This window comes from Erigeron canadensis, chromosome 6 (assembly GCF_010389155.1).
Source record: "Erigeron canadensis isolate Cc75 chromosome 6, C_canadensis_v1, whole genome shotgun sequence".
Classification (NCBI taxonomy): domain Eukaryota; kingdom Viridiplantae; phylum Streptophyta; class Magnoliopsida; order Asterales; family Asteraceae; genus Erigeron; species Erigeron canadensis.
The window spans coordinates 11,370,721-11,389,613 of record NC_057766.1 but is presented as its reverse complement, the minus strand read 5'-3'; the positions used below and the strand labels follow the sequence as shown (position 1 = coordinate 11,389,613).

Here is an 18,893-nt window from a genome sequence, read left to right as displayed (position 1 = left end):
CACGGTCCAACCGGCCTGTCCGGTCCGACTTTCAAAACCATAGTATATACTCATCATAGCTTATATGCTCATGAAAACATATAAATTATAAATTTTCATTATCGCATCATCTTTAAATTAAGGACACAAACTATACATTTAATAAACTTTAATGGTAGATATGAAAATTCTTTTCAAAACAATTTTCAAAAACGTATAAAACCGTGGAAAAACTGTGTTATTCCTTTACATTAAACATATAAATATTACGTAAGATGTCATAAATATTCAAATGTGTATATACATATAGGAGGTGATATAATTCGTACTACTGTTTTCATACAGCGACCACATTATTATGTTAATAACTTGTACAATCTATTGTATTAGTTGTACATTATATAAATGTATCAAAAAAAATGGTACGTATTTCACTACTATATACGAAACCTCTTCCCAAATTTAAGGACTAACATCAATTATCACTATCATTTAAAAAAATAATTAAGCGTTAGGTTCGCTTTGTATAGTTCAAATGACCTACCTAGATGCCCCAATTAAAGTTATCAGGAAAGATAGAAAACCCAACGTAATGACATTAATGGGATAGGTGAATCTGATTTATGTTTAATTCGTATTACTTACAACTTTACATTATCCTAATTTATGTGTTTAAAATTTTATCTTATTATAAGATGATGATATATGCATGAATCAAATGATAAGAATAGAAAAGAAAAAAAACTTCGGTGAAATCTTTGTGTTAGATTGTAAGTTTAAAATTGAATTTTAAAAATGAGTTAAGTTGATTTATTATATCGAACACAGTCCAAAGTGTAATGCTCAAGTAATACACCCTCTTAAATCATTACTTCAAATAAGTATATTATTATCATTGTATGTCAAATTGTCAATAGCGCATATTATTGTCGACTCATCGTATGTCAGTAAATGTTTCAAATATTGGTATATATTGACCGGTATTACTGATATCGGAGGGCATTTCAGTATTTCAAGCCGGTATTTTTCCAGTATTTTCAATATTCAATACCGTCGGTATTTCCGTTATTCCCGATATTTTATGGTATTACCATTGCAGTATTTTTGGTATTTTCAAAAAAATGTTTATTTTTCTAAAAAACTATATTTATGATACTTTAATATTATTTTTTAAAAATTATTTATGAACTTTAAAATCTTATATTTTATTATGATAAAAACCTATTTAATATTATTTTTTAATGGATTATAACTATGTTTTAACTATTTTCGTAAAATTGTAACAATTTTTATAGGATTTTTATAAAAAAATTTAAATAGTCGTACGGACCAGTGTTTTTGTTAATATAGATAACACCGTTATGAACGGAGAATATTTTCACATACATATAACTAAAATACGGATTTTTAAAACATTGATGAGAATAGCTTTTATGATGATCTATTTTCTAAGGAAAAAGATTAATCAACCTAATTGGTGTGACTAAAGATATGCCTAAAACCTTAGGAATTTAACATGTGGAATGCACTAATTCTATTTCTTAATCTTGTTCCCTAATTTTTTTACATGTCATTATTTTACAATTAGACACAATTTTAAACATACCAATTATCATTATTTATTTTTTATAGACGTGTCCACCGTGGTTGTGGACAAAGTGATTGTGCATATTTTAAAAAGAGTCAGAATGGACAATAGTGATTGGGCCATCTTCTTCGTACAACGAGAAAGTCAGAGACGACTGGCGACACCCACGCAAAACAATACAAACACTTCGCAGTTTCCTTCGATATCCCAATTTATGCACACAATTCTTTAATGAATCATAGACTTACTTTACATGAAAGTATAACATGTGGTCCTTTAAACATTTATTTGACCAATTCATCAGAAATGGTTTGTGACATATATAGTTTTAAAACTTTTAATACTATTTATATCAATGAAGTAACTCAATTCAACTAATAACTAAAATTTATTTCTTTTAGCTATACAACCCAATCGATCTTAAACTTTTAGCTATATATAATCATTACCCAGAAACTTTATTATATTAATATCAATAAGTATGATAGAAAGCCACCGCTCTACTTGTGACATGGTGTCCTTTTTGTCTTTTTGTGTGGCAACCTAAGATTGAAATCGAGGCGAGTTAATAGTGTTAATTCATGACCTTATTGTTCTTTCTCTTATTATTGCATCACGAATAAACACGGTCCAAAGACTCTTATAACTGCTCCTTTCGAGCTAGTCGTTGGTTCTTCTTCACTTTGACACCATTGAGACGCCCTCGTCATAGGGAGCTTTATGAGAGTTCCTCAAGGAGCATACGAGCTCGAGGCGTAAGATATATATGGACCCTAAAATGGCCGTTAACCAATTAACTAAAATAATATGTTTATTATTTTTTTTTGTTTAATTAATTGAAAAGAATAAAATAATAAGTATAGAAGATATAAAAAGAAAGCTCTTGTAAAAAATATATCAATAAGAAAGTATTAACATTATATCAATGTGGCGAAGAAGAAGTGGTATGTGGTTACTGCTCGAAGATGTCTTATCAATTAATTTTAGTTTGCTAATTTTACTCCTAAAGTCAGGCTTAATGCCAACAACTTGCAAACCAAACCAAATATTAAGGACGTCATCTACATATTTTTCTGGTATCTTCGTTTTAGTTTTATGCAATTAGTATATTTGATTAAACACGAGTCTTTGGTTCGTACGACACATATAATATAATATACTTTATCTTTGATGTATCTATCATTTTCATCTACTCTTTAATAATGTCAAAGTAATCGAGAATTATCGTACTTGAACTCTCAAGACATGTAAGGGATCATTCATGACTAACTTTTTGTTTAAAAAGGTGTATGGATTAGACTTATGGAAATCATAAAGGTGCTAACTTCATGTGAGTGTAAAGTCTAAGGACTCCATTGATAGCATACAACTCCACTCTTCTCTCCTCTTAATTAACATAGGGTTGACTTTCTGCCATTTGATACAAGTAATACAACCCACTCCTCACTTTCTTCATATAAAACAAATCTTTCATCACCAAAAGAACATGACAAAAACTAACTGATCTAGCTAGATTTGAACTCAAACTCAAAGTTGTCTAGCTAGTTAGCTTCAAAATGGAGATTGAAACAGAAGTCCCATCACATTTTCTATGCCCAATCTCCATGCAACTCATGAAAGATCCAGTCACAATATCAACTGGTATTACTTATGATAAAGAAAGCATAGAAAGATGGTTGTTTACATGCAAAAAAAGCACTTGTCCGGTCACCAAACAAACATTATGTGACATTGATATATATCTAACCCCTAACCACACCCTTCGCCGGTTGATCCAGTCATGGTGCACCAAGAACTCAATTGATCATGGTCTTTATCCGCTCCCATCACCGAAAAAGCCGGTGGATAGATATCAAATAATTAAGCTTCTTAATGATGCAAAAAGATACCCACAAAAACAGATCAAGTACTTGAAAAAAATGAGATCAATCGTTCAAGCAAGCAATGAAAGCAAAATGTGCATGGATGCTGGTTCAGGTTTGGTTGAGTTTTTAACCATGATAATATTAAAAGAAAGTAATGATAATGGCTTCGTGAGTGAAGCAAGTGATGAAGCCCTAACTGTGCTCCATCACATTCAGTGCACGGACTTTCAATTACGAAAGCTCGTGCATCAGAATGAATCTGCATTTTTTAATGCGTTATTGCATGTGATGAGATCTGGAAGTGTCCAATCTCGTTTAAATGCAATAACGCTTTTAAGATCTCTTTTCAAAGTGATGAACCCTACACAGATTGCTAGTGCATCACCACTACTGTTCAATGAAACGGTTAGAATCTTGAAAAAGGATGTTTCTCAAAAAACTCTTAAACTTTCATTAGAGCTTGTAGTTGATATCGTAAGATGGGGTAGAAACCGAATAAAGGCAGCCGAATCAGGGATGGTTTCGGTTCTTGTAGAGCTTCTCATTGACAACACGGACCGACGTGGCTGCGAGCTAATGTTGGTGACATTAGAGCAGATTTGCCGGTGTGCGGAGGGACGAGCCAAGTTAGTTGAACATGGGGCAGGGGTAGCGATAGTTTCAAAGAAGATCTTGAGGGTTTCTCATTTGGCAAGTGATAGAGCAGTGAGAATATTGTGTTTGGTTTGTAGGTTCTCAGCAACTTATAAAGTTGTTCAAGAAATGATTGAAGTGGGTGTGGTTTCTAAGCTATGCTTGATGATTCAAGTTGAATGTAATGAGAGAACTAAAGAGAGAGTGAAGCAAATTCTTACATTGCATTCTGGGGTTTGGAAAGATGCTTCTTGTATTCCTGCTCATTTGCTTTCATCTTATCCTTCCTTATGATGATATACTAGTTATTCATTAAAGGTTTTTTTTCATTGATTTAATTGTAAACCATTTGTTATACAGAGTACTTATATTGGACTAATTATTTTGAATCTGCGTGACTCTTTTGTTGTCATTAAACCAGCTTGACTCTTTTGTTGTCATTAGGCTCTCCTAAGTTAACCCGCTATCACATCAATTTTTCTCTCTCTTCATCATCTCTTTAACAATCACTCTCTATAACCCCTCTTCCATACTTTTTCCATACTTTTTTATTTATTTTATTTTATATTTACATAAGAAATAAATAATTCAACATTTATTTAAAATTAAATATTATAAAAACACACTACATTTATTAAAAAAAACGCATTACATTAATTAAAAAAAAAACACAACACATTTATTTAAAAAAAAAACAATAGATTACATTTATTAATTAAAAAAACAAAATAAAAAAAAACACTACACTCAATGTTCATGTTGGTTTTCCGGCAAGTTACAAATGTGCTCGACTAAGGCGCCTCTTAGACGGTTGTGTGTCGCCCTTTCACGTAACTCCCCTGTCATACGTAACTGAATGTCAACACGTTCGTCCCAAGAACGCGTTGGCGGGGTATCGGGAATTAGCTCCAAATCCAATATATTCAACGACCATGTTGTGCAACAACACACAAGAGTACATGATGCGTTTAATTTTGTTAATACTTAATGGACGCGCACCCTGTTGAAGGATTCTCCATCGGCCTTGAAATACCCCAAAAGCACGCTCCACGTCTTTTCTTGCAGACTACTGGAAGCGTTTGAATTTAGAGGTCTTAGGGTCCAAGGGACACTTGAAAGACTTGACAAGTGTAGCCCATTCTGGATAGATACCATCAGCTAGATAATAACCCTCTGTAAACTATTGGCCATTAACGGTGAAATTTACCGCAGGAGCTCTATCTTGGAGAAGCTGGTCGAACAAGTCAGATTCATTAAGAACGTAGATGTCGTTGTTCAAACCGGCGGGTCCAAAGTAAGCATGCCAAATCCACAAATCATATGAAGCAACCACTTCAAGCATAACCGTCGGATGTCCTTTGTCACCACGAGTGTATTGGCCTTACCATGCCGTTGGGCAGTTTCTCCAAGCCCAATGCATACAATCAACGCTTCCAAGCATACCCGAAAAACCGTGCACCGCCTCGTGTTTAGCGGTCACATGGTTAACATCTTCTTGTGTCGGTTATCTCAAAAACTCTAAGTGATATAACTGAACAACACATTTACAGAAGTAGTTCAACGAATCGGCAGATGTATAAGCCAGCTGGCGTATAGCGGAAGTACATTTTTGAAAAATATTTAACGTCGGGCGACCCACAGCGTCGGTTGGAGCGTTGTGGAAGAATGCAAAGTGTTTTGGTAATGGTTGTACGACGTTAAAGTGATATATATCGTTCACTATACGAAGAAACGTTTCTTTCGGCATTCAAAAACGCCTTCTAAAATAATCGGTAGGGTAAACGGGTTGCGGGGCAAAGTAATGATTATATAAGCGTGTGGAGGCTTCCACATGATTTCTGGTTATTGTTCTTCTTGGTATTTTTGGTCTGATTGCCATTCTTGAGCTCTCTACTTCTGCTTCTGCTTCTTTAATTAAAGTAACGAAAGTGTTTACCATTTCGGCATCTATTGTATACTTACTAATGTATGAAACTGAATCTTCGTCGGAACTCGACATATTTAGTGAAAATGTATAGAGTGTGTGTTGTTTTGTGCAAAATTATGAGTTAAAAGAAGTGAATGAGATGGGAATGGTTGAATAGAAGTTGGTTTTTATAGAGGAGTTTGATTCATGCAAAGATGCTCCTCTAAAGCTGGAATAAGGGATTGTCCACTTCACCGCCCCGAAGAGTAGTGGCTCTGTTGTTTTGCACGCCTACGGAGAGAGACTCAAAAAGTACCGATGCTCAATCGAAAGAAAGATAAATCCACTATATGATTAACGCATGTACCCTTTCTCGCCAGCAAGCTAAGCTCCTAGTCCTCTTAGCCGGCTTACCTTTAACCTAACTCTCTAGTTTATGGCCTAAAAACACGGGAAAACACTAATTTTTGATCAAAAAACAGAAGGCCATTTAAAAGCTCATTTTTTATAATTATAGTTGTTAGTTTTTTTTTTAAAAAAAAGACAAAACTAGCCGTTAGCCCGCTCCTCCTCGTCAATGCACATTGTTGGAATGAAAGAATGGGACGAAGAAGGGTTGCGGACGAGGTGCTCCCTAAGCTGGACTCGTCGACGAGTGGTCGAAGAAGCTGTCGAAGAACCCTTAGTGAGCGGCCTTAAACATGCAGCTTAACTAATATTTTCATTTTCTGATATGAACTTTTTGTGTATCTAAATTTGTACATGGATTGTAAATTTGTAACCTTAGGCTACTTGCGATTTTGCTAGTTGTTTATATATCTATAATCTATACTATATTATAAAGCAAATAGGGCTTTAACTTTCAACTTTCAATTTCAACAATATACACATGATAATGCATGATGTATCATACATCAATGCCTACAACTTTCTCTTTTTTCTCCATAAATCATTTTATTTCTCCAATTCTTTCAAAATATTTTATCTAAAAAACCGTACATCGATAAATTATAAAATTTATATGGGTGTTCTTAAAATTTCATGTTTTTTAATTAGAGATGTCATTCGATATACTTTCGACGAATTTTTTTAAATCTGAGGGCGGAGCCCGTACGGCTAAGGCATTTGGCTATGAGACTCTATGACATATCACCTCCTATGACCTAGCACCATCACTATCTCGCCGCCGCAACGCGCGGGTACTTGCTCTCGTATATTATAAAGCAAAAAACCTTTAGATTTTCAACATTGAACTTAAATTTTCAATATTGATTTTAAAGACTTCCCCAAAATGTCCATCATATCTATTCTATATTTACCTAAAATAACTATAATACCCTTTCCCTCTTCTCAAATCTCAATCAATCATTTTTTTTTTCTCCCTCCCCCATAAATCATTTATTTCTCCAATTCATTCAAAAATTTTTATCTCAAAAACCGTACATCGATAAATTATAAAAATTATATGAGTGTTCTTAAAATTTCATGCTCTTTCATTAGAGATGTCATTCACCAATTTTTAAATCCGAGGCGGAGCCCGTACGTTTAAGGCATTTGACTATCATACTCAATGACATATCAACTCGTATGACCTATCACACTCTATTACATATCACACTCTATGACCTAGCTATTACCCACCATTTCGCCACCGCAACGCGCCGGTACTTACTCTCGTATATATATATATGTGTGTGTGTGTGTGTGTGTGTGTGTGTGTGTACTTCTCGGCCTTTAAAAAAAATTAAACCCGCTTAACTAATCTATGAAAGGCTTAACTTAGGTAATTAGATACTGGTTGTCGACCAATCAAATTAAGTCCGGGAGAGAATAGCTCGAAATCTAAGAATCCATCTATTGGGATAATAATTATATGAACAAGATATTGAACATGATTCATAAATGTTTATTTCATACATTACCTTTCTTTTATATATAAAGAATATTTTTTACATACTTGACACGTTAGGTCCAGATCAATGTTGGCAAATTCCCATTAGGCCCAATATGAGTCGAATGACGAGAAAACATAATAATAAAAGATAAGAGAGACATACATCCATATTTAAGTAAACAAATATATACATATGAGACAACCAGGGTGGTTGACGACCCATTAGGTTCATTCAAGTGAAAGACGGACACAAACGGCGAAATAAGCCCAAATACACGAGTCCTTTACATAATTGGCACGTTAGGCCCAGATGAATGATCCGAAAACACATTGGGTCCATTAGGCCCAATGACATGAATGTTTGGTGGCAAATTCCCATTAGGCCCAATATGAGACGAATGACGAGAAAACATAATAATAAAAGATAAGAGAGACATACATCCATATTTAAGTAAACACATATATACATATGAGACAACAAGCGTGGTTGAAGACCCATTAGGTTCATTCAAGTGAAAGACAGACACAAACGACGAAATAAGCCCAAATACACGAGTCCTTTACATACTTGGCACGTTAGGCCTAGATGAATGACCGAAAAACGCATTGGGTCCATTAGGCCCAATGATGACATGACTGTTTGGAAAACAGATATAATGAAAAACAAGAGAAACATAACACATATATACCTATGAGACAACAAACGAGGTTGAAGCCAACTTACACAAGCTCATTATTACATACATGGCACGTCCAGACGAATGATTGGAAAACATACATAATGGAAGATAAGAGAGACATACATCCATATATAAAATACATACATATATACATGATTGACAACAAGCGAAGTTGAAGACCCAATAGGGCCATTTGAGTGATAGTTAAAAAAAAGTCATTGGGCCTGACCTAATAAAGATGAGACTAAAGACCAAAAAGCCATTGGGGTGATAGCCCAACGGTTAGAGAGTTTCCACCTTGTGGTTTATTCCTATAGGGTCCATGGTTCTGATTTTGGCACATGCAAATGCGGTGATGGGACCTTAGCAACACTGTACCCATCTACACGTGAGAGAGCGAACCATTTAGGGCCTTATCAGGATTCAAACACAACGTGAGTACATCAAAGTTGGGGGTGTTAGTTATGTATCTGCTTTGTTTTTCAAAAAAAAAAAAAAAACAATAATATAAATAATATAAGGGAAAAGCATATATAAGGTTGTCCAAAACCTAAGCTTAGGTATGGAATCCCTCACATATGAATTTTTTATTATTCGTTGTATAATAATTAAATTACATGACCCTTATGAATTTTATGGTTTAAAAAAATTATATGTAAGGGGTTCCAAAGCTAAGCTTAGGTTTGAGACAACCTTATATTGACTTCCACATAGTCTGAGAGCGAAACTTGATAATATGACATACCTGAGGCATGTAATGAAATTAACTCTTAATATTATTAATAAAAGTCAAAAATATTAATTTATTTTATTAATATATTTTTTATTGATTATAAATTAGTTAATAATATTGATATGTTATATAATATTAAAAATTAATAATAATTAAGAAGTCATAGTCGTATATCTTTCTTAAAAAGTTCTATTATGTAGGGGTTGGATAATGTAAAACAAGTATTAAAGTAAAACAAATAAGACAAGATCTTGACGATTAGATCATGGTTAAATTGATGCACGAAGATTCACGGAACAATTGATGTACGATGATTTTCATGATGCACGGTGATTATCACTGAAGAAAAACCTATTGTTTTACTTTAATACTTGTTCTATTTTACCTAAAACCTTATTATGTAACATGAAAAGAAAAGCATAAAAAAGAAAGTGTTAAATCCAAATAATACATTAAAAACCACTCAAATTTCAAAACATAACGAAAAAAGTATGCATTCATCCAAAGAGAATAAATTCACAACTTACATTATCCCATAATAGGATCAATTAGCTAATCAACCCGGATAACTATCCGGGCTTGATTAGATAAATTTTGAAATATGACTTTATATATAGGACCCAACAAATTACTTGATATATAGTCCCTTAAATATATATTAGACCAACTAGCTAATCAACCCGGGGTGATACCCGGGTATTAGTAACAAAATACAAATAAAATTTATGTATTTGAATACTTCTAAGCCAATTATAAAAAATTATTGAAAGAACTACTTGGAGATACAGATATTGTGTTTACATAAGAATTTGATATAGACATAATGAACATCTATATAGTGATATAATAGAAGTAACCATGCGTAATATAACTTATACTGTAGTTTGTATTGTTAATGAATATTTTTTTTTATTTTTTATTTTTGGAACGGCATGTATTGTTAACGAAATCCATCATCAAAGCGATGCTATGAACTATAAAGTTTCCTAGTATCCACATTTGAATTGAATAGATTATTAAAGTTGCAAAACACCGATCTAACAATTATGTGGATTTTTCCTATACTGAAGGTCACCTTGCAAATAGTACTATTACATACATGGATCATAAAACTGGGAGTTTAATGTTGCATTACTTTATCACTCGCGTACATTTTGCGTATTTGAATAAACAAAAAGTTATCCTTTACTTATTTTGCACTAAAATAAGCACTTTTTTAATCACCACTTTTTAAACATACCCAAAAACGGGGCATCAATAAATCAAATTAATTTGAGAAATGCAAATGAGAACCTGCAAAAAAGTAATTAAAATTCTTTACATTCTTATAATCTAGAGAAAAATCCATAAAAAGGTAATCTTTTTACCCAAAATTCCTAATAAAGGGAACCTATTTAGATTTCGTTTATTAAAAGGGCTCTATTTCAGAAAAGTTCGCAATAAAGGGAATGTCGTAACTTTTAACGTCAATCTTCCGTTAAATATCAGGTCATCACTGTCACGTCATTAAACTACTTTGAATGAATATTAAAGTAGATATGTGCATATACATAGGGTTGAGCATGGGTCGATTTGGGTCGGTTTTGACCCAAAACCAAAACCCAAACCGATTAATTTGGTTTTTCATTTTGTGGAACCGATTGGTTCGGTTTTTAAGCGGTTCGGTTTTTTGGTTTTTCATCTCGGTTTGGGGCGGTTTCGGTTTTGGTTCGGCTTCTTGATGAATAAAACTCGATGTATACGTTTAGTTAAGTAAAGAAACATTAAAAAGTAAAGCTTATATGATGAATGGAAGAATTTGCAGGTGGGGGAACGAAGACGACGATCGGATCTATTTCTTTTTTAGTTTATACAGTTTTAACCCTTAAGTTTATAACTAGTTTACATATCTAACTTTTTGTATTCACAATTTTCAGTTTGTCACCAACATTAAGACAAAGTTTCAAGTTTAACCCTCGTATATTAGTACTGATCAATCATGTAGGGAAAAAGTGACTTATATTTTAGATTTTTAAAATAAACTATATTATATTTAGTTTATTCCTAACCAATATTATAAGAATATGTATTAAATTAAAATATATTTGGTTTTTGGTTCGGTTCGGTTTTTAAAGTCGGTTTTTGCATATGAAACCGAAACTCGAACTGATTCGTTCGGTTTTTGAAAAATAAAAACCAAACCAATAGGTTTGGTTCGGTTTTCGGTTTTTTGGGTTCGGTGTCATCGGTTTTTTTCGGTTTTACGGTTCGGTTTTTGCTCACCCCTAATACATATGTATATATATACTAGAGTGGTGCCTGCGCGTTACAGCGGCGACAGTCTATAACGCTTTAGACAGCGTAACGGTTTATAACGTTCAGTTTACATTAATGAGATGCGTTAATGCAGGATCTAACCATATATATCATTCTAAAATAAGTCGCGGATTAGGTGCAAAAAATAATGAAGTGCAAATACTAACCATGAAAAATAACCACTTACAATTGTAGGGAAAGAAAACAAGGCAATTAAAAAAAATATTTAGTCAATGATTAAAATTTAATACGAATATACAAAGGACATAATTGGTTCGTAATTTCGTGAGTTATAATTTTTTTCTTATCCATAGCAATACCTTCAGCAATAATTTTAGAGTTAATGAGATTTTATAACAATAGGGTTTTAGGTAATTGTAAGGTTTTTTTTATTAAGGGTAATCTCGAAATTTCAAGGATAAGGTGTGTGGAGATAGTTTAAATGTAGAGGGTATATTAGGTAATTTAAAGGTAAAGATTTGAACGAGGAAGGGGGTAATATGTTTAAATAGGTAGTATAGATGAAAATAAAAATTCCATTAAAAACCAATTTGAAAAGTGAGATCACCAGACATAGAATCAATCCCATAAAGATCTGCAAACATACATATATATACACAGTTACCACCACTCACTACCAATCGGTTTTAACATATACTAGTATATATAACACCTACCATCGGCCACCACCACTTTCCAGTCGTCACCATTATCTATACATCATCAAATGTATATATATGAGATCCGAATTGAAGAACCCAAATGGGTTCCGACCAAGTAATGAGAATCATGATTTGGGCGGATCGTGTGAACAAGTCGAAGATCTACAGGATAGTCCATTGAAATATTGAATGATGTTGAAGAGGTCGTATTGGGTCAACTCTTGTTTACATCGGATCAAAAAGTTGAAAAAATGGCCCATTGTTTCGAAGTAAAAGAAGACAATATGATGGATTTATAAGTTAATTGGAAATGGAGGAAGTATATGATTCGAATGGGAGTGAGTGAGTGGGACCATGGATTTATAATTGTCAGCAATTCAGCATAAACTGTATGAAAAATGAAAATGGTAGAAATCATGAAGCCCCATCTGATCTCTTTTTCCATCCATGAATGATTTTCATTTTTTCCCCACTTTATCTTATATATTTCTATTATTATATCACATTTATTGGTATTGTAAACAAGTTAGATTCCATCTTCAGGCTATGTAAATATATGATATGATATTTAGATATATAGAAGTGATTTCTAAATTTAATTGTTGATAATCATTCTTAGAAATGGTTTCAGGATTTAAGATTTTTATGTTTCCGGATTAACTCATGATTGAGTTAATTAGTTTATGCATCATTGTTATTTTTTTATTTTTATATAGATTTATTGTTAAGTGGTTGTTATTGATGATGATGATTAAAACAGAGATAAACATATATGAATTCTAAATTTTAAAACAGAGATAAACATATATGAATTCTAAATTTTAAATAAAATGTATTATTACAAAAATCACATATTTAGGTCCACGTAAGCTAAATTTAACTGTGACATTTAAGAGACGGTTGGTGTTAAAAACTAATGATATTTCTTTTATTGTGAAATATTAAAAAATAGGTCTACGAAAACTAAATAGATTTCCCTTATTAATAATTTTGGATACAAAGGTTACTTTTTTTATAGATTTTTCCCTCTAATCTAATATTATACAAAACATTAAACTTCACTTAAAAACCTTCTCCACCCTAGCATTTCTTATTTATACAATGTAATAAATATACAATAAATCAAGATACATAAGACATCTTTCCTATTTTCAATCTCAGCTCATCATCATTAAATGATCTTCGTTCAATACTTCAATGTCATGCTTAACACCAGCAAAACAAAACCTCTGTGTGAGCCTTCTCTTTCTGCTTCAACTCTACATGATTTTTTAAAATGATTCGTTATCCAGAGACTGTATTTCCATCTGTCCTTGGTACAGTACCATCTTCCCGTTTATGTATCTCAATTTTCAATCAAATCTATTTGAACAACGCAAAATATACGATAATAAAGTGCATAACAGATAGTTTATTTGACCTTATTTATTAAAAAGTTGTGCTCAAATTAAGCAGCTTTCAATTACCTTGAAACTCAGCATGTTTCCTCCTAAGTTAAGAAAAAAAATGCACCTAATACCACTTCAAACTGCATTTAGGCTTATAGATATGTACTTAATATACAACCCCCAAAACATTTAATATCTGGAACCTTACAAAGGGTAAATGAGGTGTATGATAGATACATCATACATCTCATTCCAGCAACAACAATAACAACCGGCTTCCTTTTTTTCCAATAGTAATGTACTTGTACCAATACCTCTTTTTTAATATAATTTAAAATTAAAGTTCGGATGATCTTTGTAACAATACAGTTCACGAAACCATATTACCACTTTGTTAATCTGTAAAGCTTTATGAATGGATTGTTTGTGGGTCAGCCCAATCGATCTTTACCAGCACTTTAGACTCATCCATTTTGAACAAACCTGCTTTCTATTGTTATTCAACCTACCTCGTTTGCCACACTCAACCACTAAACTACCATAAATTTATCACCATAAGAATAAGGAAAAACTAACCTCAAGAGATAGTGTTTGAGTTATCTGTCTTCTTTAGATGAAGACAATCGATATAAGTCAGAAACCATTATAAATTCAAAGACCGCTACTATATTGCTAACCACCAGTAAATAAGTTGACAGCACTCACCAAAATGAGTGTGTATGTCTTCAAGATATATGCCATTATAGTGATTTTTGAAGTTCATCTATTGCTCGGCATCCATCCTTCAATGCAAGCTGAATAACAAAACTAAAGATCAAAATTATAACTCATGACTTCAACTTACGATAAGCACAATGACAATACAGTATAACAAAAAGCTTGAAAAAGATTGATCATATAGGGTTGTAGGATCAAGCCCGTTCAACGGTCTTCATTAAGACACAGAAGGTGGTCTTCATTCACATGATCAAATAGATCCTAGAGCTAGTAAAATATAGCATACAATTTATAAGATTCGATACAAACTATATTATATTCAAGCACATGATATACATAATCACTAAAATCAAATATATACATCTCAAATGGGTATTACAAAACGGATGCAGATTTTCAGATATGCATCTAAGTGGAAAAATCTTAGATAAATAGAAAAAATAGGTAGCCAAAACAAAGAAAGTGGTATGACAGCAGGAAACTCACACAATGAATGTCAACATAATCGGCTGCCTTACACTGTTACTTACACCTCAGCGTGTACATCCAGTTCTGGATCATTGGTTTAGGATATATTACACTTAGTAGCAGATGGTGTTAATGCATCTAACACCCGTGTAAGGGCTCCGATCGTTATAGTATATTCTTTATTTGATCTTCAATTTTCCTATTAGATATAAGGGGATGTTTGGGGTTGTTTATTAAAACTGCTTATGCGAAATTATTATAATCAAATAATTAGTTGTGACAAAACATAGTGCAAGAGATAATAGAATTGCTTCTGTTCTCAGAAACATTATGTACAATTGTTAAAAAAATTTTGTATATAAATGACTTCGGAGGTTAAATAATCAATTTGAAAACGTAAGCTCTGAAAATTTATTACTCAAAAGATAAAACTAATAGTGTAACCCTCAAATAATCAGACTACTATCATTAGCTTGCCTAAATCTAAACCCTCAAAGCTGATTACCTTCTCTTTTAAACTTAATGATTAGGTTTGGTATCAACATTTATAAGTAGCCTTAAATATCTCCTGGGAAATATAAACCAAGCTAACAGAATTGCAGGTAACAAAATATCTTTTTCTATATAAGTTATTGGGCCACTCCTCTCTCATACGTTAATATGGGAACTTATCCTTAAAGCCGTACGTTCATCAATGCACATGGAAAAGAGTCATGGTTGTTTAAATAGCCTAAAGAGCGATAAATGAATGATATTTACAATCACCTAAAACAATTGAGTCATCCAATATCTAAAATCGATTTCCAGAACAATGAATCAATTAACTTATATAAACATAATATGTATGGGGTGGCGGGAATTGTGACAACTCGTAAGTTATTAAAGACATCTCGATCATTATTATAATTCGTCTAATTTAGAGATTATGACGTGGAAATTAATAGATAATTGAACATTAGATGTAGTTCAATTAGGCGTATCTTGATGATGTAGACTATTAGCTATTTAGACGAATGCCGAGTCTTAAAAAAAACTATAAATAAATATTTAAAGGTTATGTATTGAACACAGTTAATAGACTTTTTAAACTTAATATTTCTAAAGTATAGTATGGCGAAGTTTTATCGGCTTGTCTTAACTAAAATGAGACGAGGAAAAATACCTTTAATTTAAATTATAACCTTTTAGTCAAACGGTATTTAATCGTAAGCATTTTACCAAATTAGCGGTATCAAAAATATCCAAAATAAGGCCACATGGGCCGGTTTTGTTTGTGGCAGGAAAAAGTCCACCAAAAACCTTTCCCTCCCTTTGTTCTTTGTTTCTGTCGACACCAAACACACACACATAACACACACAAAGCTTTTTCTCTCAAATCAATCATCTTGTCAAGGAGAAATCTTAAGGGGAAATTAAAAGGGTTTAAATCTTTTAGTGGATAATCAATGTGTTATCACAATAATCATCATCATCATCTTCATTTTCTTCAATTATCTTCAAGAACTTCAAATTTTGGTAAGTTGACTTATTTCTTCAAACTTTTGATTTGATTTAAATTCAATTAAGGGTTTGTTTCAGTTTTGTTTATGGAATTAGAAGCCTTTAAATTAAATGTAAATTTAGGGTTTTGATGATAAATGGAAATTTGGTTTGAAATGGGTTTTGAAATCAAAATGGTCGAATGGGTGAAATGGTTAGCGATATGGGTTGTTCCCAGGTCTATTGTACATGTTTATTCTTGTTATAATGAAAGGAATTGAGTTGAAAACGATTTGGTTACGGCAAATGGTCAAAAACTACACTTAAAACCCGTTTTCACGAACAGCAAGAGCACGACCTTTATGCCAAAGCACGGCCTTTTACAGAGGCCGTCCTTTTTCAGAGCATGGCCTTTATTGGGAGCACGGCCTTTGACAAGAGTCGTCCTCATCAGCAAAGGCCGTCCTCCTCCTGTAATTTTTGGAACTTTTCCGTTTGGTTAGTAGTCGACTTCTAATGATCCAAAACTTATTTACTAGTCTTATATCATCATAAAAAGAGTATCAAACTTGTTAAAACACACATTTAAACACTTTGATTTTCCATCCAAATTTAGTGACAAAGGATGAACTTGAGTTACGATATAGACTAACTAGTAAGGTGTATATTATGGACATTTTGTAATGACAATGTCAATGACGTTAGTAACTTGAGTCAAATATATATTGAACATTAAATCACATTCTTGGTCTTGGCATTCTAGGGTCTATAGCTAGGTAGTTGTACGTAGGATACTTGTCGTCGTGAGATTTGATCCTCACCATTGGTACTCATATCCTAGGTTTTCGATAGACGTGGAGACTAGACTGCTCATTTTCTCAGACTACTCATACTTTTAGCTCGTTAATCGCTAAGGTGAGTTTATGGCGCCCTTTTTCCTTTTACTTTGGGCCTGAAAAGCATGTACTGTTGTATACACTATTTATTAAATAAATGATTGATTTTGTGTATGCCATGTGATATGGATGCTTAGATCGTTTGACTTAAATTTGCCATGTTGGGCTATCTGAAAATGTGTATACATGTCTTATGAAATTTTATTCTATATGACTTAGACTTGCCATGTTTTCGGCTGATTAAATGGTTTTCTTGTGTTTGACAAACTAAAATGTTTCCCTTATTGGTTATATTGTCGGATATCTCGACTGTCTTGGTTATGGTTTGCACCCCATTGGTGAAGGGAAATCCTGTGCGAGGCATATGTTGTCATTAGATCTAGATATACTGATTGACTTGATATAAGATGAGTTTAGATTTAGATATACTGACTATCTTATTATAAATTGTGATATAAGATGTATCCAGATTTAGATATACTGGCTGTCCTGTTATAAACGTGTTGTCAGATTTAGATATACTGACTGTCTGGTCTTTTATAACTATATGTCATTTGTGTGCTCACAATGATGAATAAACATTGGTCAAACATACTGTAAACTCACCAACTATTTCGATAGTTGATCCTTTCAAATTTCATGTTTTTCAAGGAACCAACAGTAAGTATTGGAAGCGTATATGGCATTTTAGAAGCCATCTTTTGAACTTTGGACGTACAATTAGTGTCAGACTTCAGAGGACTACCGTATTATTAGTCCTAATTGTACTAGACTGTCCAAATGTTATTGTTATATCTAGTGGGCCCTTTTTCAATTAAGGATACTTTGTATCCGTGTATTGGGGTCTACATCTGAACGATTATCAAGGTTGTAAATAACGGTTGACGATTACTCGGCGGCCGATCACCTTTAAGGATAAATCTCATTTCGCGAAAATATATCGGCGTTATAACGAAAACTATAAATTACAAAGGAATTCCCTTTTTAAAAGATATATATTAACAATATCTCTACAAAATAATTCAATAACCATAAAAAACTAAAAAGTATAACATGAAATACCTATACTTATTATTATATGAATTTCTTATTTTTTTAAAATTTACAATAATAATGTACCTACCAAAAAAATGTTGGTAATTTTATGTAAACCAAGTTATCGTTCCGTTTCGTAAGTTATTTGTATTGGTTTCAAAACCAAAATTAGCCTAATAAATACAAAATCATTAAGTTAAATATATGTATCTATTTAGTATCCATGACCTCAGCCTCGTTAAGTTCGTTATTTGACTAATTTTAAATGTAACCTTTAAATCCACCCTACAAAACACATAACGTAACGACAGACCACCTTTAAGCATTATAACGCCTTTATAACGGCCTTTAAAACCTTTATTTACAACACTGACGATTATACTCGTAATAAACTTGTATTTGGATTAATGGATGTAATCTCTATTTACCTTCTGATTAGTACGCAATTATTTGTTAACCTTTAGTTCCGCTACAATGGGGTGTGACAAAAATTGGTATCAGAGCCAAGGTTATAGTGAATACAGAGTCATTCCGCTGGAATAACTCAATCTATAGCCATGGTCGCTTCATATAGGAAATCTAAGTCTATTAAGGTTTAGGATATTTATTCCAAGAGTTATATTATTTGTCGATAATTAGACGTAACCTGATCAACTACGTCCCGATTATGTAAAA

The 18,893-nt window shown here is 32.7% G+C and overlaps 1 protein-coding gene across 1 annotated transcript; it reads left to right on the top strand.

Moving 5' to 3' along the window:
• Positions 1 to 3,123: 3,123 nt before the first annotated feature.
• Positions 3,124 to 4,444, top strand: LOC122602543 (E3 ubiquitin-protein ligase PUB23-like). Its single transcript, XM_043775147.1, has one exon. It carries the CDS (start codon positions 3,124 to 3,126, stop codon positions 4,357 to 4,359), a length of 1,236 nt encoding a protein of 411 aa, XP_043631082.1. The 3' UTR covers positions 4,360 to 4,444.
• The last annotated feature ends 14,449 nt before the right edge of the window (positions 4,445 to 18,893 follow it).

What these genes read in the sequence shown, in the direction of transcription:
- LOC122602543 (XM_043775147.1), top strand. Translation starts at nt 3,124, where the DNA reads ATGGAGATTGAAACAGAAGTCCCATCACATTTTCTATGCCCAATCTCC.